We start from the raw sequence: 26398 nt of genomic DNA on the forward strand, positions 1-26398 counted from the left end.
CCAAGTGTGTTTAACCCGCTGCGCTACCACCCGACTCCCAAGTTTTTGTTCTTTATCTCATTCATTTCATTTTTTCCTCAAACTGTATTCTGGTGTATGTGCATTTCTTTCAGCTACCTCTCTACCCCACCTCCAGTTTGTATGAAGCAGAGCAGACAGGTTTAAACACACTCTACATAGTTAAAGAACTAAGAGTCAACCCTTATCTGTGACCTTGGTAGAACTACTGCAGTTTCCAGTGAAGGGAACAGGGACACAGAACTCTGATGGTGGCAACGGTGTGGAATTATACCCCTGTTACTCATAATTTTTTAAAGCAATATTAAATCACTAATAAATAAAGGAAAAACATTCCAGGCTGGTGACATAGCTCACTTGCATGCTGTACTACTTTGCCACATGCACTTCATTGCTTTTATCTGTCCCTCTCTCCTCTCTCCTTACCCCCTCTCCTCTCTCTCTCTGTCTCTACCTAAAAAAAAACCAAACCAAACCAAACCAAAATACACCACTGTGGACTACCTTTTCAAGTATCAGTACCATGAAAGAATAAGGTCACTAATTCAAAAATAAGAGAAAGGATGATGTATAGTTTAAAATATATGTGTTCAGACTCAAAAGGCACCATTAGAGTTACATGACTAGTAATTTCTTGATGACAGGAAAACTGAAAAGAAAAAAAAAAGATCTTTTTTTCCCCTAGCTTGGGAGGTGGTGCAGTGACAGTACACAGGATTTACAAGCTTGAGGCCCCGTGTTAAGATTCCTTGCAATCCATGTGTTAAGAGTGCTGCTTTGGCTGTCTCTTCCTCTCTATTTCATTAAATAAATTGGTCTCTAAAATAAGTTTGTACTTTGTTAAGGATAGAAACTCAGTAGACAGGTATGAGTTTGTGCTATAGTGGCTTTCCTTCCCATCCCCCCCCCACCCAGATTTGTTGGGTTACAATCAACATAGATTGCTGTATAAGTTTGCCACTGAGCTACACTCCTACCTTGAATATTGTATTAATTTACAGCATGAAAGGTGTTGGTTGGATGCACATAACTTACCATGCTTACTACATTAGCATTAACTAACACCTCTATCACATTACATAATTGCATTTTTTTTGCAGTTTTGCATTTGAGATCCTTTCCCATAGCAACTTGCAAGCTTATAGTGCAGTGTTGTTAGCTGCATTCACAATGCTTTGTATTAGATCTCCAGAATTTTTGTTTATCTTCTACCTTTTATCAGTAGTGCCCCATCCCCTCCACTTTCACCATTACCTGCACCTGTCGGAACTACTATTATACTCTGTTTAAAAGTAGTCTAACTCCCTTATATTTAGCATATAAGTGGCTCCACATAGTCTTTCTGTCCTTTCTAGGTCCTGTGGCATAGTGCCCTTCAAGTTCAAACATGTGGCCCCATTGCACACTGAGGGACATTCCATGCTCTGCTGATGCAGCTACCATATTGACCCCCACTGGATTCTTACAGCAGTGCTGCCATTAGTGCTCATAGTGTGTATGTAACTGCAGCAATGACAGTTGCTATCCAGTGAGCTGATGTTGAGACAGTCCCCTGGTGAGGAGAAATGCCCAAGCCAGCTTGTCTGATTTAGGGTTACGTAGGTCCATATAAGATCATGATTTGTTTTGCAACTTGTTAAGTCCAGAGTTCTGGTTGTTAATGACCATACCATCCAATGGGTTTGTCCTGTGGTTACACACTAAATATTCCCAGCCCTGTTGGTGCCTAGTTGGGTATTCTTGGTTTGAGAAGGAGGAGGGAAGGTGTAGGTGACTGGTGTCTTATAGGGGTTCTAGGGTGAAGTTGTCCTTAATGAATTTTAGCAGTGCCTGACTGGTGGATTGCTTTATGTGTAGAATAGCACGGTTGTATTTCTTAGTAATCATTTTCTTACTGGTTTCTCTAGGGAACAAAGATAGAAAGTATGTTTTGTGAACTGCTGGTAATTTTAATCTGCTTATACAAATCTTGGTTTAACTGTTCTCAATTTTATTAGAGGTTGTAATTGTCCAGTGAGATGAATTTTGAGTTCTCAAAATTTTACTATGAATGCAGTAAAATTATCAGGGGGATAATAATTTATAGACAAAATTATCTACAAATTATACTTTTGTAGCTTAGCATGTATCTATGTATGTAAATGGAAACATACATTTGTGTAAATACATTTCTTTGTAGATTATAATTTGTGCCTAACAATTTTTCTCTGTAACATATTTAATTTAATTAAAAGTGAATTTTCTACCTCTGTTGGGCTTTATACTTTTTTTAGAGGAGTTAAAAGTATTATTTTGTTTTATTGCCATTAAGTTAAGGTGAAAAAAAATTAATTTTGAGCTTTTATATTTTTTGCCCCCAAATCTTTCATTGTATATAAAAGAAAAAGTGCTTGGTGATTTAACATGTCTGGTGCACATGTTAGTAATAAAACTTCTAAAATTATTCAGTTCTTTTCACTATTTATCTATCTATTCATTATTGAGGGTTGAATGGTGAAGTTTATATTTTCAAAATGCTAAGCAAATGCTTAATGCAAATTATCTTTGGAGGAGAAAAGGATTAGCCTTAATCGAATTTCAGCTATTCATGTAGCCACCCTTATGTGGTCTAATGGCAAGAAGGGAATTTTTTTTTTCTCTGTCATCTTATAGTAGAAGTTTAGTATTCTACATTAAATGTGGTAAAAATAGCTATCTTGACAAAACAAAGTTTTTATATTAGGCCTTTAAAATTTCAACAGGATTTAAACATTATTTAGATAAAACAATTATGTTACAAAGACGACTTTTAACACGATCAGGCCACCCACACTGTGGACTAGAGAATATGACATATAAGCCACCCAGTGAGACTGAGGTAATTTTTTCATCTTTGCTTAAAGTGTAGTCACCAGACCAGATAATGTAGAAACTTTTATGAGCTGTGATCAAACAGTCAGAAACAGTTTATCTTTTCTCTCCTCTCGTTCCTTGTGGCTAATTAAAAATAATTCGCAAGTTGAAAAAGTTTATACGCAGTAAATTTTCCTCTAGATAGAGCACCTCTTTCATTACAGCGATTCATATAGTTTGAGGTATTTTAGGTTGAAGAAAATATGTGCAATGTTCAATTTATGTGTGGTTTGAAAGAATAGTTGGTTTAGAGACTACTCATTAATAATGACATATCAAAACTTGTCATTTAAGATTGCTGACAGAAATCTTTATGTCTGGTACATAAAGAGATTTGTTTTTACCAGGAAATATAGCTAGTATTAGAATTAGTACAAAAACTTTTCTTTTGAATAACTTTTCAGGAAACTGTCTCCCTTGATTTGTTTATATATAATACATAGCTATTTTATCCAAAGAATTTAACTAGCATACACATGTGCTCATGTGTGTATATGTTTATTTCATATAACATTTATCATAGTAACTAAAACTCGTGTGGGCTCATATTTGAGAATTTATTTGGGCCTGCTAGGTATTGTTATTTTTTTAATTGTTTAACAAATGAAAAGACTTAGAGGGTGAAATGGAAATTGTATTTCAGCAAACCATGAAGTAATTCTGATATATGTAGTTTTAAGCAAATTGCCATATTCAGCTTTTATGTAAAGCTGCAATGGCTACTTAACATTTTCTTTCTCTCACTAGTGACACGTTTTCTGATTAAATCAGTTTTTAGGCTAAGTTTCTATTTGTTCTTCTAAAACAGGAGCGAGTACTACTGCTGATGCATTATTTCAAGAAGTATTAGGTCGAAAGGACAAGGCAGATTCCACTCGAAATGCACTCAATGTGCTTCAGCGATTTAAGTTTCTCTTCAACCTTCCTCTAAATATTGAAAGAAATATTCAAAAGGTAAAGTCCATGTTTACATACCTATGGCTCCAGATGTCATAAGAATTTAAAGAGTTGTTAAGATATTTTTACTTTATATTTATCAAATGTATCATTATATTTTACTGACAGTTTGAAAAAAAAATTTTTTTTTAATTTTAAAGGGTGATTATGATGTGGTTATTAATGATTACGAAAAGGCCAAGTCTCTCTTTGGGAAAACCGAGGTGCAAGTTTTCAAGAAATGTAAGATATGTTTATTACTTTTAGATCTTCTATATTCCTTTTACAGGAAGAATGTGGCATATATTCTGTAAAGAAGGTTATATGTGGCTTACTTTTTTTTAAATTATTATTTATGTAGGGCTATTTTAGAAATATAAAACACTTATTCCAAGAATAGTGTTGTGTTTGTTTTTTCTCCTTCTCTCATTCTCTCTCTCTTTTCATTCTTCCTTTTTTTTTTTTTTTTATAAAAATGTGAAAATGAGCCATCATGGTAGTAGGACAGACACATCAGTCTTGCACATTCTTCCCAATGTATTAGCCAGATACTTCTAAAAAATATATTTTACTGGAAAGAATCACTTATATGTGTAGAGATGAAAGCCAACATTTTAATCTTTATCCTTTAAAAAGACCCCAATATATTAATAAATTCTAGATTTATAAAAAATTAAACAGCTTTTGGAATTATCTCTAATGCTGGAGTTATAGAAATTAAGAAAATCTTTACATACCCTAGGTTAATTCTGTAACAACTAGGAGAAATGTCACAGGGCTTTATTAAATTTATAAATGAAATCCTTAATAACTCATAAAACTTAATTTTATTTTTTCCCATTATGGTAATAAGCAGAACTTAGATGTAATAGGTCGGTGTATTTAACAGATGCTTGTACTGTATAATACATCCCAAGATAGTTTTTATCATTCCAGAAAATTCTCATATACTCCCTCTCAGTCAGCTTTTAGTATCCACTCAAGACAGTCACTATTCTGCTTTCCATAATTTTGATTTTAAGTTTCCTTGCAGTTAATCTTGTGTATTCTCTCCGTCTTTTAATAGACTACGCTGAAGTAGAAACACGCATTGAATCTTTAAGAAAATTACTTCTGGATAAATTGCTTGAGACACCATCAACCTTACATGACCAGAAACGTTATATAAGGTTAGAATTTTGACATATAGTACTTTTTTAAAATGTTACTTGATATATAACTCTTAAATATGACATGAGGGATTAATAAAATGATAAAAAGTGGTGAAAAGAAAAACAGAAGATATTTAGGAGCATTTAGGTAAGATACCATAATTCTGTTGTATAATAAGACATTTGAGTTGTATAATAAGACATTTTAAGTGCAACCAAATCCTGCCCATTTTAGAGAAAAGGAAACACAGCCCCATCACTTAGTCATTTCTTTCTCCTGCCCATTGAGGCTTTCTTGCTTGACCTGTTGGTTTGTGGGGGTGCCGAACCACCATAGATTACAACATAGTAATGTCACAAACTGAGTAGGGCATTATTCATACTGCAGGGGTAGAGAAATTTCTGAAAGATTTTTGTCTTAAAAATAAAGTGGGAATACTGGTAAAAGGAGTCCAGTCCACCCTAATATGAAAAGCAATGGAGGTGTGACAAGGCCTCAGAAGGACTGAATGGGAACTAATTATTCACAGGGCATAATGCATCTAAGATTTCCTTTTCCTTTCTTTTTTTTTTTTTTTTTTTTAATCTGTGAAACAACATGATAACACAATTACATTTCAGGGTAGTTGAAAAACTGATCAACAGTACATTTAAGGAGTTAACATCATATCTGGCACATAAGTAATCACAAATTATATATGTGGGTAGTATTTATTTCAGGATTTGGAGACAAAACATACAAATGAGTGCCTTATACCTGTGACTGGGAAATGCTGATTTTATTGTCTGTTGGCATATTTTGAGTGTGACCCCTGTTCTTGGAATAAGCTACATTTCATCTGGAACTTATTAGATATTCAGTAATTTTGTAATTGATAATTTCATATATTTGACTTGGTCACTGTGTGACTAAAAAATCACTTTCATAGAGAAGGGGAATTTGGGACTGGGGAGATAGCATAGTGATTATAGAAAAAGGCTTTCATGCCTGGATCTCTGAAATCCCAGGTTCAATCCACAGCATCATGGTAAACCAGAACTGAGCAGCGTGCTTTTAAAAAAAATAAATAAAATGGGAAAAAAAGACAGAAAAGTATATATATATTAAGGGAGGAGGGTTAATGGTTCACAATGCTGTAATAGGACCTCAAGTTTTCCTCTACACAGTTCCCACCACCAGAACTCCATATCCCATCCCCTCCCCTGGTAGCTTTTCTATTCTTTATCCCTTTGGGAGTATGGACCCAGGATCATTATGGGGTGCAGAAGGTGGAAGGTCTGGCTTCTGTAATTGCTTCCCCGCTGAACATGAGCATTGACAGGCCGATCCATACTCCCAGCCTTTCTCTCTCTTTCCCTATTGGGGCAGGGCTCTGGGGACAATCTTCTTATCTATTCATCTTTCTGGACCTCTGGGCTGCTTCCAAATTTTCACTATTATAAATGTGTTTCTATAAACATAGGTATACAAATATCTTCTGATAGGTGTTTTTGTTTTCTTTGGGCAAATTCCCAGAAGAGAGATTGCTGGGTCATATGATATGTCCATTTCTGTGGTTCTGAAAAACCTCCAGACTGTACTCCACAATTGGACCAATTTACATTCCCACCAGTAGTACAAAAGTGTCCCTTTTCCCCATATCTTCTCTAGCATTTGTTGTTGAAATGAAAGAAATTTTACTGTTTAAGCTACTGTTGTTTGCAGCTGGGGGATGGGACAGAGGGTCCACACTCAGACCTGTAATTTCAGTGATGTAGGAGCACAGTGGCAACCAAGCCCTGTTTGTTGTCAGTGTGGGGTGGGGGTGAGGGGGGGAGATGGGCTTACTAGCAGGGTTGAGAGTACTATGATGATTAATTGCTGCCAATCATGCAGTGACCCAGGTTTTATGCTAGAGGCACTGTGTGTATTCATTTCTGGTTCACACAACTAACACACAGGCACCTTAATATTTAGCCCATTTTTCATTAGGAACTGAATTTCAGATGGGATTTCTTGTCAGGTACGCAGCAAGGAGGAAGACTGTGTATCTCATTTCAGCCTTTCCTTGCTTTGCTCTTAGCTTCCGCCATAAGAAACATTGCACTAGGCAGTGGGGGAGGTGTTTTTGTTTTATAGAAATATAAAGATGGGAATAAACTGCACTCTGTTATCCAATTACTCCATCTCCTTTTTTTCCTTAGAAACAGAATCCCATGAATGTTAATGATCTTTTGCAGGATACTCACCTGGTTAGCATCCTGTTGTTGACATTCTTCCAAGCTCCTTTTGTATTTATTTAACTTTCACAGTTATTTTACTAAGCCTGCTTATAATATTTAAGTTTATTGAGTACGATTTTTTAAAGAAATTCGTTTTTACCAGTGCACAACTCAACTCTGGCTTATCGTATTGCTGGGGATTGAACCAGGAAACTCAGAGCCTCAGGCATGAAAGTCTTTTACATAACCTTTATGCTGTCTCCCCCACCCCAATGTGATTTCTTTTTGTCATGGATTACCATCCACATGGATAATTACATGCTTGTTCTATTTGGATGGCATTTAAAACATGATGGGTGTTTTAAAAAACGCTCTCTTAAATGGCTTAATTGGTTATTAGTAATTTGATTATAGTTTGCAAAGTCATAAGAGAGGCCACTTTTTTTTGCTTGACATTTGAAAGGGAAAAGTGATTGAATAGTTTCATTATTTTCTAATCATTTCATTTTTTGATACTTTGAGAAGATTTAAACAATTCTATTATCCTTTGAAAACTGAGATTTTAGTCATTAAAAAAGTAGGAAAAAATGACATCACAACTAGGTTAGGTTTTGGATTCGATGATGGTAGGTACTATAAACACCAAGTGGAGGTAAATAAAGGTTTAGCACCAACAAAAACACATCTGTATCAGTTTGTCACATTATAAAGCCATCTGTCTCCATGAGCCTGTGAATGTTGGGTTAGTCAGAGTGATAGCTCTTAAATGTGATGTTAGATCTCTTTTCAATACTTCATATATTGCTGACATACTGCAAAATAGGTTTGCTTCTCCTCTGGTCACTTGTTTCCAGTTGAGCTGATTAAGATTTGAGAGATTGAGAGATTAAGATTTGGCTAGAGGTCAAGTTAACTGTCAGTTAAAACTTATCATTGCACAAATATTTTCAATTCTCAAAGTGACAGTTGAGCTTAAGAATACTTAAAGATAATACATTCATGAGATATTTAAATACTTCATGAGGGATAAGGACTTTTAATTTTATTTTATTTATTTATTCCCTTTTGTTGCCCTTGTTGTTTTATTGTTGTAGTTATTATTGTTGTTGTCATCGTTGTTGGATAGGACAGAGAGAAACGGAGAGAGGAGGGGAAGACAGAGAGGGAGAGAGAAAGATAGACACCTGCAGACCTGCTTCACCGCCTGTGAAGCGACGCCCCTGTAGGTGGGGAGCCGGGGTTCGAACCGGGATCCTTATGCCGGTCCTTGTGCTTTGTGCCACCTGCGCTTAACCCGCTGCGCTTACAGCCTGACTCCCGGGATAAGGACTTTTAATTTTGAATAATATTTGTCAGATTTTTCATGTGAGATCTATTTTAATTATCATGTTTTATATCTTATGTACAAATTATAGTTTAAAAATGAATAAGCAACATTTAAAGGGTTAAATGGTAAATTCTCATTATGAAGCTCAAGGACCTGGGTTCTACCCCCCTGTCCCCACTTGCAAGGATGAAATAGTGCTATGGGTCTCTCTCTCTCTCTCCTTTCCCCTCCCAACTTCTCTGTGTCACTATCAGACATAAGTAAATAAGTCTTTTAAAAATGTTTTAAAACTAAGAAAGATGCTTATAAATAATATATTTTAAGGTAAATATTTCCCAGTCACTAGTTAGACCATAGAACTAAATAAATGCTTACTAGCGCCAAATCGCTTATTGTAATAAAGCAAACCTGAAATTTCATCTGCTTGTTTAGGTTATATAGAAAGTGCTGTCCTAAGTGTATTTCATCAAAACTAAGTACTCTGGGGAGGTAGGCAGGGAGAAAACGTTGGGGGCCTGGTATATCATGAAATTGTAGGGATGTGTGCATGCCAGTAACTGCACTGTGAAGCATTAACCCCCATACTTACGAAAATTGTGTCATACTGCCATCTAGTGATAGTGTTTCAGATCAGAAAGGAATTTTTAAGACCCTGAAACTAAAAACAATCCTCATAAGGTATCTACTGCTGACTTCCATCTGTGTTTTCTGTAATGGGTGAGAACTAAGTAGAAGCACTCTGTGGATGAAAAAATGAAGATAGCGAGTCACGATTTTAAAATGTACTAGTGCCTTTTGTTCAGAGGAAACCTGCTTGGTGAGCCTTGGCCTTGCATTTTCAGGTACCTGTCTGATCTCCACGCGTCAGGAGACCCTGCTTGGCAATGTATTGGAGCCCAACACCGCTGGATCCTTCAGCTCATGCACAACTGCAAAGAGGGCTACGTTCAAGACCTGAAAGGCAAGGCCGGTTCTCTTTCATTGTGTATGCCATCCCTGATTTCCTTTGGTATATTCTGTGCCTGTCTTTCTGTCTTCACTCTTGATTCTTATAGTTGGCATTCTGCATGAGGGCAGGGGGAAGGGACTCTTTTCATCTGTATCCACACCCTACCCCACCTTTTTTTTTTTATGGTTGACTGACTGTACTGACTGACAAAGGTTTCTTTAGTGGATAGTTAAACTTTCATAGGAAGCAACGTGATGTTGTAGGAATTATCTTTGTCCTCAATAATTGAATGGTATTACTTCACACATTGTGTCATCAAACACATCTTGATCCTTGTTATGCAGCAGGCCCATGTAGACAGCGGTGAATAAAACAGACCTGGTTTCTGCAGCTAAGCAAACACACAATTGTTATAAGTGACCTACTGCCGTGTATCACTTAATGACAGGTGATGCGTTCTGAGAAATGTATTTTGGGGAGCTTTTGTAGCTGGGTAAATGTCTTATAAATACACAAATCTAGATACTAACGCCTAGTACACATCTGTAACAACCTGTTGGGACCACCATCATTTAAGCTGTTCATCATTGAAGTATCAGGTGATACCTGACTATAAAACAAATAATGTTATTCTGATGGAAGAGAATATAGCCAGCTAGCATTGTGTCTCAGAAGAAGCTTCCTTATTAGATAAGACCTAGAAGGATGAGCAGTAGAAGCCTGGTGGGTAGTTCCAGCCTCGGAAATGGAACAATCTTTGAGGAAGCACAGATATATATTTGAAGGAAGAAGTCACAGTTGCACTGATGTAGCTATTCATCAACTTTTCTCTATAAAATTTTATCCTTCCACAAATAGTGGATGAACTGAAAATCCACATTGTGCCAGGACTGTTGGGCACTCAGGACATAGGGATAACTAAAGTGGAAAAGGACTTGGCTTGCACAAGACGTCATTATGCCCAGGGCAAGCAGGCTATGAAGGCAACTGGTAGAAGGCAACATGCTGTTTTTTAGCCTCTCTGTCAAATAGCTCAGTGATAGATTTTAAGACTTGCATATATGAAATTGTAGACTTTCCAAGAAATTTCATATATTTGAGGGATCAGGTGGTGGCCACCTGGCTGAGTGCACATGTACAATGCACAAGGACTCAGGTTTGAACCCCCAGTCCCCACCTGGAGGGGGAAAGCTTTGCAGGTGGTAAAGCGGGGCTGCAAGTATCTATCTCTCTGTCTCTTTTCCTCCCTCTCCCGTCCTGATTTCTAGCTGTTTCTATACAACAAATAAATGAAAAAATTAAAAATAAATTTTATATATTTTATTCATATCTGAAATATAACATAAGCAATAGTCAGTGAACAAAGTTCTAGCTCTTTCTTAAAGACAAATGGAGACACTTTTTTTTTTCCTGATAGATTCCTTCCTTGCATCTTAATACTGTGTGTGTGAGAGAGGGATTTCTAGAAGAGAAATGACAGTTTATTGCATCTAAAGCTCTCCCCTTTGTTTTTATTCACTCTGACATAGCTTTTTGCAGAAAAACACTAGCATTTAGCATATATCCCTTATGAAATAATTAAGACTAGACCTTAAATGAAATAACTTAAAGAATGGTTTGCAGCTGGACTGATATGTTAGTGACTAATGTTAACTAAAGTTAGTCTTTTTGATTACAAAGTTAAATTATAGCAATTTATGGTTCTTTGAACTTATTCAATGAATTTTATGACAATACACATTTCTTAAATTCAGTAGCCATGTATTTGTAGGTTACTTAAAAATTTTTTTATTTATAAAATGGACAAGACTATAAGAGGGGTACATTTCCACACAGTTCCCATCACCAGAACTCCATACCCAATCCCCTCCCTTAATAGCTTCCCTGTTCTTTCTCCCTCTGGGAGTATGGACCCAGGGTCATCATAGGGTGTAGAGGGTGGAAGGTTTGGCTTCTGTTATTTCTTCCCCGCTAAACATGGGTATTGGTATGCCAATCCATACTCCCAGCCTGTTTCTCTCTTTCTGTACTGAGGCAGGGGTCTGGGAAGGTGGGGCTCCAGGATACATTGGTGGCGTTGTCTGCCCAGGGAAGTCTGATTGGCATCATGGTAGCATCTGGAACCTGCTGGTTGAAATAGAGTTAAGATATGAAGCAGAACACATTGTTGACTAATCATGAACATAAAAGGCAAGAATATTGCAGATGAAGATTTGGGGTCTCCGTTTTGAAAAAAACTAGTAGGTCTATTTAAGGTATATTTCAAAGGGATTATGACTTTACTAGTTTTTGTCTGAGTCTGACAGCTAACATGCACGTGGACCCAAAGTATTGTCTGGGGAGATGGTGTCATAGTTGGAAAAAGAACTAGAAATCTGGATCAGGGAAGAGAGTAGCTTCCAAATATGGGGAAAGTATCTAAATCTTGTTAACGGTAAACCCCGTCGATTTGATCTGGGGCCCATATTCAGTACAGGAGCCTATGTAACCTCTGCCTCCCTTTTAATATTAAATTATAGCTATAAACTATAGCATTCAGTAGCGCATGCTTAATTGTTCCCTCTTGTTGGTATATACTACTGGTCTAGACAGCATAGATAATCATAATATAGAAGAACCTTTTAGCTGGAAGATAGGTTTGCTAATCTGAATTCACATAAGAATCTGCTTTTACTGTGTTATTTTGGAGAATTATGAATATATTTAAAGACAGGAAGGTTAATATGATAACCTGTTTCCATACCCTAGTTCCAATAGCTATTAGCACATGATCTTTTGCTTCTTTTATCTCCTCATTCTGAATTATTTTTAAAAGTATATCACATTATTTCATCCATAATTATGTCAGGATATAAATTTCACAGGTAAAAATTCTTAATAAACACTAATGAAAATGGGGTCAGTCGGTATACCTGGTTAAGTGCATACCTTGCCAGGTTCAAGCTCCAGTCCCCCCCTTCAGGAGAGAAGTTTCTCAAGTTGTGAAGCAGTACTGCAGGTGTCTCTCTCTGTCTCAACATGTCTTTGCCCTATTAAATAAATACACACAGAAATAAATATTCTTAAATAATCCAAATAGAACTACCAATATCTAAATATTACCCATAATTAATATGATCAACTTTTCAAGTTGAAGAGTGGTTTAATAGCTTTATTATCTTCTTAAGTATACTGATAGCATAACTTTTTTAGCTGACCTTTAGTGCACAAGCAAATGATGTGAAATGCAGAGAGAACATGTGTTTCCCAGAAAGGAAGAATGAGCCTTTGGCAATTGGTAATTCTTCTTTTGGCCATTTTACAATTAGTTTTCTGTTTTTCATTGTTAATACATGTTTATTTCACTAGGCACATGTTACCTCATTAATGCACAGTTATCTGTGTTTATACAGGTAATGTACTTATATATACTACATGTATATGTTTGCATGGGTGTGTTTACATAAAATACTTGCTTTAAGTATAAGTTTACAGGAGAGTAAGCACAACTTTTCTTTTATGTAATCTGTAACTGCGCTTCATGATGGATTATCAGCTGGTATTTATGAGTGTCCTAATTATAGATAATTAAAATGCAAGGAAATATAGCAGATATAGCAGTATCCTAAGTGCCATTTGGACATCCTGTTGGTTATTCTGTCATAATTATTATGACAGTTTAGCTCTAGAAGACACCTGGGGAAATGTTTAGTTTTACAGATGACTTCAGGTCTATTATTCATAGCAGGAGGGTGTCTGAGAGCTGCTCCATGAATACCCACCTTGTCATATGCTGACATGGGGCAGGGCTAGTAGGTGGTTCATATTCTCCCTGTCTAGCCATACTGTAGCCCTTCGGAGCCAGACAAGGATAAAAACTCTTCCCTACCACTGTGTTTTACTGTTGGAGCACAGATTGCATCAGACTGATTTCTAAACATGGTGAGACCGGTGGTGATAATGTCTACATTTCATTTAGCACATCCTCAAAAAAAAAAAAAAAAAAAACACTGTGTTTTAGTAGGCACTTTCAAGAACCTGCTTTTAAAGTGCAAGCTGGTTGTATTCTAAATCTAGAAAACGAGCAGATAAGTTAGATGTTCTATTATTTTATCAGCGACAGTAGTCTGATATAAATGCTTTACTTTTTTCCAAGAAAAATCCTTTTGTATATGGAACATTTATTATATATTTGTAAGCCATCAGGTTGATGTTCTTATAAATACTGCTTAAGAGGTTTATCTAGATTTCAGCTTTTTTTTTTTTCTCTTTTATAGTATTAGCAGATACTGAATGTAGATAGTGCATTTCAGACTATAAACACTAGGACATAGAATGGGAAATTATCACTGTATTTACACACAATTTGTCATTTATCTTTATAAATATTCTACTGTGGTCTTTCTCTTAGTCCAAATATGATCTTTTAGTTTTTCCACAAGTAAACAAGGCTGGGGGGAAGGGAGTGAGAATGAATGACTAATATTTAAAAAATTCATTTTATAAACTTAAGTTCTATTAGAAGACGTTGGTCCCTTTTCTTTAAAATAAGTTATTTAACCACTGTATTTTGGTTCCACCATACACAAGGCAGTCCTGTATCCCTTATTGTACATGGGGAACTTTAGCCATAGTATGAAAAGTGTCATTCGTCCCTTAAAATTCCTGTCAAATAAGTTCAAAATTAGAGAGACTTTTCAGGTTTCCTGCCAGGAAAAGCCCTGGTTAACCCCTACTGACATTCTCAAACAGATTTTTTTTAAAGGTGGTCTTCAAAGGTGTTTATTCTGAACATTCGTTAGACTCTTAAGTTGTATGTTAACTATTTCTGATAACTGGGGAAGTATTAACTTGTAGTAGAGTTACTGTGCCCATATTTCAGATTCATAATTAGAACTTATCTAAAAGGATAGGACTATAATAGGAAACACTTAGAATGGAGGAGTAACTTAATAGCTATCAACGGATTCTTAGGAATACTCATATGGCATGGAGGTGGTGCTGTGGATAAAGTGTTGGAATTCTCAAGTGTGAGTTCCTGAGTTTGATCCCCAACATTTTTTTAAATTTATTTATTCCCTTTTGTCACCCTTGTTTTGTTGTTGTAGTTTATTACTGTTGTTGTTCTTGATGTCGTTGTTGTTGGATAGGACAGAGAGAAATGGAGAGAGGAGGGGAAGAAAGACCTGCAGACCTGTTTCACCACTTGTGAAGCAACTCCCCTGCAGGTGGGGAGCCGGGGGCTCGAACTGAGATCCTTACGCTGGTCCTTGCACTTTGTGCCACCTATGCTTTACCCACTGCGCTACTGGTCTGACTCCCAGATCCCCAACATTTTATGTGCTAGAGTGATGTTCTGGTTCTCTCTCTCTCTACCTCTCTTTCAAAAATAAATAAATCTTCTGGTTCTCTCTCCCTCTTTCACAAATAAATATATTTTTAAAAGTTATCAAATGTTTACATGGCAGAAGAAAATACATTTATGTGGTTCAGGTTCATTTTGAGAACTTATAAATGACATGTCACACCTGAAGGGATTATTTCATGCCACTACAGGGTAGATCTTAGAAGAAAAATGTCAAGAGTAGAGGCACTGATAATATCTACCCTTTTAAGTCTTCCACGCATTCAACACACTAATAGATTAATAACTTACTGAAGGAAGAAAAAATGACTTGTTTATCCAGTGGCCTTAAACTGTAAAAAGACTGTTTTCAATTCAGGCTCATAAAACATAAGCATAAATTATGTTTTATATACTATGTATAATATCATTGTCTCTGTACAATATAAACTACATTGTTCTAGATATTTAAAAATAAAGCTTGACCTTTATGTGCATAACTTAAATTGTATTTTTTAAAAATTACTAGGCTTTATAATTAGCATTGTAGTATTTCCGTAAGCTAGGGATACTTAGACTTCCTTGTCTCCTGGAGGAAACTGTAACACCATCAAAAGACTGGCAGTACACTGACCAGTTTTTCTCTCCAAACATATTTCTATGGTTAAAGGACAGTTAAAACAAAAAGTATAGTTATTCATATGCTCAGTCTGTTAATAAAAGTGTAACTTAACTTAAAAGTTGTTATCATGAGACTATCATTAGGAAACTTTTCTGCCAAATTTTTTTCCTTTCTTTCACACATGTTTATTATAGTGATATGAAGTGGGTTCAAAAAGAATGAAAAGAAAGATGCCAACTGTTCCTAGTTTAGATCTGAGATGTTAGCTTTGCTTCCCACCTTTCCCTGCCTGTAACTGTGCCAGTCTCATGGGGACCATGTAACCCAGCTTTGTCTGCACTTATTCTTTTGCATTTTGTGACCATAGGAAAATTAAAACCTTGACTGGCAATGACGAAATGCCTATGGGATTTTATTTACTTGCCTTAAGCTTTACAAGGTATAAGAGTATAGAAGGAAGTCCTTTTAGTAGAAGGATCCCTCGATTATTACAATAACACAGTCTTCTTTCAGCAGAAGTGGTGGTCTGATTCTCTTCTCCCTTTCATTTTTTCTTTCTTTTTTTTTTTTTTCCGGAAAGAAAGAGAAAAACCCGCGTTTTATTCAGTGTATGATTTATGAGATTGAGAGCATAATAAATTTGCTTTCTACTTTAATTGTTTAGCAGTGATTTAAAGTTTCAGATTCAGTAAGAAATCGCCATTTTTGTTTGTAAATATAAGTTATGCTTCCATTAGTTTTGACTGATTACCTGACTGTAGAGAGAGCTACAGCTCTTTACGTAATTGTAGATGTGTTCATTAATAGAATTGGAAAAGACCAAATAGCTTCCAAGTTAAAATGAAGACTAGTGATGAAGGAAATAGTTTCGAAGTCAGTAATCAAAACCTAAAACAGTTGATTTACTTTTTGAGTCGTGATTCATTTTGTAGACTCCATATAATAAAAAATAGCAGCTGCTGAATATCATAGGGGAGAGTTGGATTAAGCTTTCTTTTTAATACTAGATCCTATTCACCTTACAGTGAATGATCTATCTTTGTTATATCAGACAGACCAACAAGACTTATGTCAAAGGACCTTTCCAGTTTGTTATCCGAGCAGCTGGCTTTTTTCTACTGTTTTGGCTTACTGTACATCTGGAAGAAGATTTCTTGCAGCTGGGAGCCACTTTATATCAAACCATGTTCCTTAACAGAAAACAATTTTTGGTAATGAATGTCAAGCACATATTGAATGCTAGCATGAGCTGGTAATTTAAAAATAGTCATTATTAGTAATTTTAATTCTGTACTCTCATTTTAATAATAAAAGCTATTAATTATATATTCTAAGTTTGTTTTCTCCTCTTAAATCTGTATTTAACTGTAAAAAGGAGCATAGCACTTTAACCAAAGCATAAGTAATTTAGTTATTTACATATCCAGCATATTACTAATGTATAGTTTTGTTTTGTTTTCTTTCCTCCTCCTCCTCATTTAAATCAGAGCACTGATCAGCTCTGCCTTATGGTGGTGTGGGGATTGAATCTGGGACTTCGGAGCCTCAGGCATCAAAATCTCATTGCATAACCGTTATGCTATCTACCTCTGCCCTAGTGTATAATTCTTACTGACAAAGTCAGCAGTAGATAGTTAAGTGCTTCCTCTAATTTCACACCTGTATTTTTGCTTTTAAAATAATTTTTTTTCAACTATTGTTTTGAATGATGTTAAAACACACATACAAAGCCACTGCCTGAAATTTGCTGAGGACCATTCTGACACCCCCCAGAATTGCAGGAAAGTGAGATTAAGGAGCATTAAGTAAGATAAGTAAGTTAAGTGTTCCCTTTGCTTACTTGAAATTAAAATATCCTCTTTAAATTAAAGAAATGCCCCCATTGGAACTTTGAATATAGGTGGTATCATGAGATCAAAAGGAACATTTTTATCTGTTGACACAGGTCTAATTCGTGAGGAATTTGTAATTCTGCCTTGATATGTCCACCCCGCCCCCTGGCTTTGGCATTGAAATTCCTCTGTGTGGTGTGCTTGAACGGAATCCCATCCTGCCTGAGAGGAGGCTCCTCCTGGCCCTCCGTGTTTGGTCAACAAGCAACAGTGGGTGGTCGGGCTGCAGTGCAGGACAAGGGCCCGCTGTGCGCAGGAAAACGTGTTCAAAGGTGTTTAAGGGCGGTAAGGAAGTCAGCCGCCCTTTTGAGAGTACAGGGGCTATAGATCAGTGTTCCCCCATACTATTGTGGACTGTGAGAAAACTAGCTGCGAGAAGGACGAAGGATGAGAAAATATAGTAAACTTATTCACCTGGCTCCACATCTGCAGACTTCCCTTAAGAAAGTTCTCTTCTGCTCTTTGTGTTGTAGTCTGTTAAACAAATATTGGTGACGATTTGCATTTAGAATAGGAAAGACTTTCACAGCTTGTGTTGAAAGGATTTGACTGATACATGATAAGGTTTCCTGGAATTATTCTGGAATATTAGATATAATAAGCATTTTTTCTATTAGAATATTAAAGTCATTAACAGTTTTTTTCATGTTTTTTTTTAATGTAGAATTTAGTTTAAATATAATTCCTTAAGTTTTGAGGTTTAAGGAAAAAGTTTCTGACCTATATAGATTAGCACAGAACTGAAGACTTTACCCAGAGAAATCCCACAGTTGGAAAACAATAGCCAGTGTTTCAACTTGTTAGTAGCGAATTCTGAAAGATTGATGGTTTATTTTCTTTTAGAAAAGCAATACATTTCAAACTTGATTATTTCCACGCTGAAGCTTTTATCCTTTTAGTGTGGTGACTGGGATTGTTTTTATTAATGTTCTGAAGAAAATAACTTCTGCAATTTCTGAAAGCAATTCTGTTTTTCTCTTATAAAAACATAATTTCTAGACTCTGTTTACATAGTATTCCAAAAATGACTTTTCTGCTTTTATGTTTGTTGATAATATGTTCCATTTCTTTTGCACTCTCACAATCACAATTATAAAAGGAGTCCCTTTTCAGAATGCTGCTATTTTGTTGTGGAAGCTTTAGTTAACTGGAGAAGCAAAATATTGACTCTTAGTTATAAATTAGAAGCTTGTCCTTTTTGTAAATTTTTTTTATATGCTAAAAGAAATTTCAACCTAGATTGTGGGATTTAGAAAATATAGCTACACCCTAAAAGATTTAGTTCTAGAATATTGTTCGTGTCACTTTTCTTAAAAGTCACACTTGGTATTTTAGAAGTCGAAATACTATATTGTAGTTTCTCATGCTATAGGTTGTATTCCTGTTTGTACTTCTGTCTCTAAAGTAATCTTTACCCAGTACTTAGTTAACTTCAGATCATGTTTGACACATTTACAGCCAAATGGACTTGATCTTGTAAGTAAGCACTTATGTAAAATGTTTTCTTGATTGCTGTGCTGTGTGTCTTTACAGTAACTAACTCATGGTCTATAGTAATAAATATTATGAAATTCTGATGAAATTTTCAGTTCCTTTGTTTGTTTTTTTTTGTCTCCTTTAACAAATTCTTGATATACTTTTAAGATTTAATTTTCACATTTGTTGCATCTATAGATGCAGGCTTTTTGAATTTATTTTTTACACATTTAGTGCAGTAGTAATTAGAATGACAATACCTTTTATTTTCTAAGCAATGATATGAAGTTTCAGACTCTAGTTGTGCCTTAGGGTCACAATTTTACAGTTGAAAGAGACATTAAAAAGTAAATAGTTCCTGACCCTCGTTTTTCTAAGTATGAAGTGTGGGACTACTACTTTTTGTTGAACTGGGTATAGAACCAGTTGGGCAGCTCTGAGGATCCTGAGTAGAATTAATCCCTGTTTCAATTTTAAAAAATAGAGAACAATTAATTAAACTTAATGTATATGGTGACAGGAAGTTAAAACCTTTCTTCTTTACTATTATTATTTTTTATCAAGACTATAAGTAATAACCTCCTATTTTGTATTCTAAAAGGCATTTTAAAAATCCAGCCAGAAGAAAACTCTAGGAATAGTTAGTCCCTTGTGGAAATGCAATGGTAAGAAGACCAGTGACCCCTTAGAACTCATATGATATAGCAGGATTACGTTTAAAAAGGACAGAGTCAAAATACACTTTTTCAGATACTTTATTGTTTCTGTCTCCTGCATAATGTCCCAATTGCAAGTTAAGATTCCAATGAAAAAACTGAAGATATATATATATATATTGAATTTTGTCCTCAGCTGGGTGTCAAGGAAAAGTTTAGATTTTCATGAAGATTGTGTTAACATTCTTTTCAATTACATATAATCTGTACATAATGAGAGCATGCTGTACTAAGATTTTTCCAATTATTATCATTTATACACGTTTTGTATAATGTATATCATTTGAACACATTGAGAGTATTGTCATGCTGTTAGATAAACATAAACACCCATTTAAAACCATTTTACGTGCTACAGGAATTGTTTTTTATCTTGTTCTTGATTCTTTCATGGTAACTTTTTACAGTAAGTATTATCCCCTAAATAATTTCATATTTGTGATAATTTTGTAGAGTAGAATTACCAAATCATGTGATTTAAGTCCAATAAGTATCAGGATTCTCGGATTTATTTATTTATCTTGATATTTACTAATAGTTTCTGACAACTAAGACTTCAAATGTTTATGTTGATTTTTCTCTTGAAAGGGTAATTCTCTTAATTTCCAGAAAAGTAGCTCATCATAAGATTTTTTTTTTTTTTTTGACACATAAAAGGAACTAAATTAAGGGAAGAGAAAAGATTATTTCCCAGTCAGTTCTGGGCACGGTTTGCAAGGTTTGTGTTGGTGTGTGGCGCTGAAGCGCTCTCTTGTGTTCACTCAGGAGAATGCAGATGTCTTTTAGTGGGTTAGTTCTGTGGTCCACAGCTGTGCTGGTTGGTCTGAATATTTGCTGCGATATGCCATTGCCAATTAAGAAGTTACTCCTTGTTAAAACTTTCTTCTCTTGATTAAAAAAAATAGTAATGAGATTGCTTATAATGAAAAAGGCATATCCTTAACAGTATGTTTTTTTAAGGAAAAAGCAAATCAGTAAAAAAAAAAAACTTCAAAATTCAAGATTTATATACATGCTCTAAATGACAGTATCAAGCCATTCATGTTAGACTTGTAAGCACACCTTTTATGGAGAAGAAGCTTATTTCCTGGGAACCTGTTTAGGCAATATGACATTACTTGCAGGAATGGGAGGTGATGTATTTTTAGGACATTAGAATGTGTTTTCCTTCATATTAAAAAATGCACAGTTTTTTTTTTTTTAACCAGACCACTGCTCATCTCTGGCTTATGATGGTGTGGGAAATTGAACCTGAGATCTTGGAGCCTCAGGTATTAGAGTCCACTTGCATAACCATTACGCTGTCTCCCTAGCCCCCAAAATGCAGTTTTCAAACCTCCAGAAGTAATATGTAACATTAAGGCGCATTTTCTATGTACATATCTGTTATATTTAATTATAATTTAATAAACACATTTTAATGTGACATTAGGTTAACCCCACTTTATATTTCCTTCTCTAGAAATTGAAATTTTGATCTATATTTTTTTAATTATACAGTTATCATCATTGGCAATGATAACAACTTCAAAGGAAGATGTCATAAATTATTAAAGTTTCCACACATGGCTTCTTTAATATGAAAAGAACAAATATTTATTTCTTCACTGCATTCTGTTACTCTGTGTCATGCATCATCAGCAGTTTTAGAATGTTGATTTATGCAAGTCTTATCTTAGATATAATGCTTTTTAGAATGGGAACATATGTGAATAGTGTTTTGCAAAGTAACTGAAGCATACTAAACCTCCAGTAAGTTCATAAAAATTCTGATCAAATGACTTATTTTCTATTATCTAGAAAGACAATTTGGTAGAACTTTTAAGGATGGAGATAGCTCACTTTATCATGTTGAGTGACTCATTATAATAAGAGGAACTGATGAGAGTATGCTTTCTATCACACTTCTCTCCTGAATTTTATTCACTTTACTCCATTTGTTTATTGGTTTGTTTGATGCCTTAACTCCCAGTATGTTAACTACCTGAGAAAAGGGCCTTCTGTTTTCATCATTTTATCAATAGGACCAATAATTCCTGGCTTGCAGGAGGTGCTTAATAAACAATTGGTAAATATTTTTGGATAATTAATGTTTTCATTAAAATAAAATAATTGCTTGATAAACACACATTACCTTTACTACCTGAAAAAAAAATCTGTGAGCTCAAAACTTTTTGTTACATTGTGACTAAAGTTTTTGTTAAGATAATTAAAAAAAGTTATTTATTTATTACTGGATAGAGGCAGAGAGCAATTGAGAAGAAAGGGGCAAGTTAGAGAGGAAGAGAAACAGAGACACCTGCAGCCTTGCTTTCCCCCTGAAAGCTTTCCCTCTGCAGATGGGGACCAGGGGCTTGAATCTGAGTAATTGCACACTATAATGGATGTGCTTAAACAGATGTGCCACCGCCTGGCCTTTTGTTAGATAATTTTGTATCAGTCACCCAATATACCCATAAGGAATTATTTGTTCCGAAACATTGGGAAATACAGCAGTGAAATATATAATTCTTATCTCTAGAAAGATAGTGCAGCAAGTCCTTTAATAACATTGTTCCAATCAGTGTTATTTTGTTATAGCACTAGTGAGAAAAATGAAATCTCAGCCTGTGTTGAACCAAACAGTACTGTTTAAGGGTCCTGCCTCCATTTTGTGTTGTCTACTTAAGTCATAATTTCCAGAATAGGTTCCTTATATGAGGTAAACACTGTAAATATTTATCAAATTTAGGTTGTTTGGAAGATGTTTGTATGCTCAGCTGAAGATCTTGGAAGTAGCTACAGGTGCCACTACAGAATGAGAAGATAAATTATATTACTTAGAGTTATTATCTTACTAATTTGTATAGCAACAGGAAAATATGCTCCTAAGAGCTCTTAAGGTCCATTTAAGAAAAGAAAAGAAAGGAAAGGAAAGAGATTCCTTGTTCTTAAGAGTAATTTGGATTGGAATTCTGATGTTTGTCTTTAAGACTTCTTATAAGAAAATAAAAAATCCAGTACTTCAGTGATTTTTTTTTTTTTTTAATGGTAGTAAATGTCAGGATTTTTGAATATTAATGGTGTGAAGTGAAAAAAAGATTCCAACTAGGTGGCTGGTTTTGGGAATGTGATAGGGAATCAAAGTCCCACCATCTCAAAGAAAGAAACTATGAAATCTGGACATTTAAACTTTAAAGGGGAAACAAAGATAGATACTACATCTGCTCCATGAAAGAATAGCAGAGTGCCATGGTGCTTTCCAGAAGGATTCCAAAGCCTGTTTTCTGGTTATTGGATCCTCTAGACCTTGGTCTTCTTTAACACTCATTCTGTAATGACAGAAGATCCACTCCATGCTTTGTTACAACCTTCATATTAAGTCAGAAAAAATGGATTGACTGATGAATGTTAGTTAAGTGTTAGGCTTTGGGAGTTGGGTGGTAGTGCAGCGGGTTAAGCGCACATGATGCGAAGTACAAGGACCCACGAAAGGATCCTGGTTCGAGACCCTGGCTCCCCACCTGCAGGGGAGCCACTTCACAATAAAAAACAAGGGCAACAAAAGGGAAAATAAATAAATGGAAAAAAAATGTTAGGCTTTTAGGCCGTGTGTGTGTGTGTGTGTGTGTGTGTGTGTGTGTGTGTGTGTGTGTGTGTGTGTGTGTGTGGTGTGATGGGGGTGTTTTAGAAGCTATCTAGGGAAAAGACATTTATTTTATTGAGTAGATATTTTATTAAAGAGAGTGAACTAACTGAACAAACAGAAACATCAGCTGAATGTGACTACATGAACTACAAGGAAATGTTGCATCTCTCTTGCAGGCACTCCAGGGCTCCACAGTCCCATGTTGGATCTCGATGGTGACATGCGACCCTCTGTGCTGGGGCATCTTAGTCAGACGGCCTCACTGAAAAGGGGCAGCAGTTTTCAGTCTGGACGAGATGATAGTAAGCATCTCTTCTTTGCCTCACTTTGTTTTTGTACATCTGGACTTGCTTAATTTCAAGCATTTTTCTCTTGGAAAATTCCTTAACTAGTGGTGTTACTGTAGCTAAGTATTAGCCACTCTTAGCTCTTTATGAAGTAACAGTTGTCACATTGAAATAACTAAAATATATATATTTTGTTATTATTTATTACTCAAGTTAGGAAATGTAGTCATCAGTAATTTCTGTAAACAGTGTAGAAATATTCCCTGTACTTTACACCTTTTTGACAAAATTTAAAATTTGGTTTACAGAGAAGGACTAGGTTGGTATTTAACATAAATCAATTACTTATAATTAGTTTATGAGATAAAGCATCTCAAAATTGTAACTTCTGAATTTTCCATGTGATAATTACCTCCTGTGTATTAACTTTTATGAGCAACAGAAAGTGTCAGCTGTACTGCATTTGCATACAGATTAGATGCTCTTAATCACTGATTATCTATAACTCCAATATAGATATAAGAAATCCAAATAAGCCAATAGAAATACTCTGCTTTAGGTTGAATTAAAGTACCTTTGAAAGCATTTTATTATATTCTTATACAAGTATTGGATTAGGGGATTTTTCTTAGGTTTCATTATTAAACATAATCATTAGAACACCTTAAAATTGGATGATTCATTTGTCCTCAATGAAGGTTTTTTGTAACTGTCAGTATGATTTGTTGTCTCCCTATTTCCCCATGTAGCTCTCCAAAATACCAGAATACACAATGAAGGGCCACATCTGTTTGTGTTTATATTCTTTGATATACTATAGCTTTCTACGAAAATGCAGAGTCCCTTTTACCTCTGATATCCAGAAACTGTACACAGGTAGAAAGCCAGGGCAGTGGTCAGATCCCAGCATATAAAACCCAAACCCACCACACACACACACACACACACACACACACACACACACACACACACACCACCCCTTAGCCACAAACACACACCACCCCTTAGCCAGGGCAGTGGTACCAAGACAGACAGACAGGCACGCACGCGCGCGCGCACACACACACACACACACACACACACACACACCCCTTAGGAATTTCTTGTGTTCCCAGGGCAGTTGTACCAAGACACACACACACACACACACTCACACCTACCACCCCTTAGGAATTTATATATTTTCCATCCAGTTTTCTAATTACTTATGTCTGAAGATTAAATGTTACTCTAGTGTGACTAGAAGTAAAATAATTCAAGTATGATTTTCCTAAGATCATCTGTCACTGGAATTTGGAATGTTGTGAAGTATTGCTAATAGTAAACCCTATGTCAGTGTGAGTCAAAGTGAAGAAGCTCATCTTAACTTTCTGAGTAAAGCAAAATTGATGAATCTATATAGTTAGTGATTTCTTTGTTTTTTCTCATTTTGTTGCCCTTCTTGTTATTGTTGCCATTGCTATTGTTGTTGGATAGGACAGAGAGAAATGGAGAGAGGGGGAGAAAAAGATAGGCACCTGCAGACCTGCTTCACTGCCTGCAAAGCAACCCCCTCCATAGGTGGTAAGCCAGGGGCTCGAACCAGAATCCTTAAGCCCATCCTTGCGCTTTGTGCCATGTGCACTTAACCTGCTGGGCTCTACCGCCCGGCCCTCATATTTTGTAATTTCTAATCCCCATGTCTCCCTCCTTCCCAACCCCCCTCCCCCAAACAAAAGGAAATCTCTACCATATACCTTTAGTTGTTGTTGTTGGTTTTGGAAGTTCCTTTGTCAGTGATATATCATGAGGTAATCTGGAATATTTTAGAATCAATAAGAGAACAGTAACTTTGGATTACATATATATATACATACATGCAATATTATAATAAAAAGACCAAATAAAACATGAAATGAAGACTCGTTCTCAGTCATTTGGCAGAAAATCGCAAGAGCTCTTCTATTCCAAGAATCTTGATTAATCACCAACACAGAGCTCAGCACTTGCAGTGGTTAACTGACGGTGGTAGCAGCCTTGATACTCCATCTTATGATCAAACTCAGAGTAAGTCAACTGGAGTAACCATTTCAGAAACCTTTTAGAATTGGCTTGCTAGCTTTTTTTTCTTCTTCAGAATACCTTATTATCATTGAAGCAGTTAAATCAGAATACCTATTAATGGATTTAACATAAAAGAAGCCAAATTTCTGTTTCTTTTCTGGCTTTTAAATATAATGTTTAAATGTCAGAATTTTTAGTAATGGACTTGACACAAGTGACTCCGTTGTCTTGTTTTTAACAATATGTATAGAGGCTGGATATTTATATTTTTCTCTCAAACGTTTCCGTTGTAGAAAGACTTAACTCAGTGTGTGATTGTATTTGGATATACTGTTTTTCTTTTTTTAAAAAAAATTATTTATAAAAAGGAAACACTGACTAAACAATAAGATAAAAGGGGTACAACTCTACACATTTCCTACCTTGATTACAGAAATTTGATCAGGTGGGGACATGGTGGCATTTCTAGCCACCAGGTTAGAATCAGCCTCATCAAATTACTGCCTGTATTAAAAGCGTTGTCTAAATGCATGCCTTTGTGAAGAGAAGGCATCCAAATGGAAGTCAAAACATCTTATTGTATGTTGTTTACCGTGTTTTTGCTGCTGCGTCATCCTAGCCTGTCTTGCCCTTCTCCTGCCCACCACACCCAGGGAGAAAAGCAGGGCAGTGTGGTTAAAGTGTGTGTGCTATGCAGCTGGGCCTGGATAGTGTAATATGTGCGAAATATTTCTTTCTCAGTCAGTGAAGCTCTGCCTCTCCCCCCCCCCCCCCCCGTTCCTTTTATTGAGAAAGGAAGAATTGATCGTTTACAGTTCAGTTGTTAACATAAGGACACAGTTTCTCCCCATGCAAAACACTTTCACCTCCAACTTTGGTCCTTTCTACCACAAAGTGCAGCCTTTCTTTTTCTTTTTTTAAATTTTTTTTTATATT

At 35.7% G+C, this 26398-nt stretch overlaps 1 protein-coding gene across 1 annotated transcript in view; it reads left to right on the plus strand.

Moving 5' to 3' along the window:
- Positions 1–26398, plus strand: part of EXOC2 (exocyst complex component 2) — a 182056-nt gene that overhangs the window by 62459 nt on the left and 93199 nt on the right. Inside the window, exons 8-12 of the mRNA XM_060189160.1 lie at positions 3719–3864; positions 4008–4089; positions 4913–5015; positions 9369–9487; positions 23309–23434. Of these exons, the coding sequence (XP_060045143.1) occupies positions 3719–3864; positions 4008–4089; positions 4913–5015; positions 9369–9487; positions 23309–23434 (576 nt within the window). The remainder of the gene's footprint in view (positions 1–3718; positions 3865–4007; positions 4090–4912; positions 5016–9368; positions 9488–23308; positions 23435–26398) is intronic.

The sequence above is a fragment of the Erinaceus europaeus genome, chromosome 4, assembly GCF_950295315.1.
Source record: "Erinaceus europaeus chromosome 4, mEriEur2.1, whole genome shotgun sequence".
In the NCBI taxonomy this organism is placed as follows: Eukaryota; Metazoa; Chordata; class Mammalia; order Eulipotyphla; family Erinaceidae; genus Erinaceus; species Erinaceus europaeus.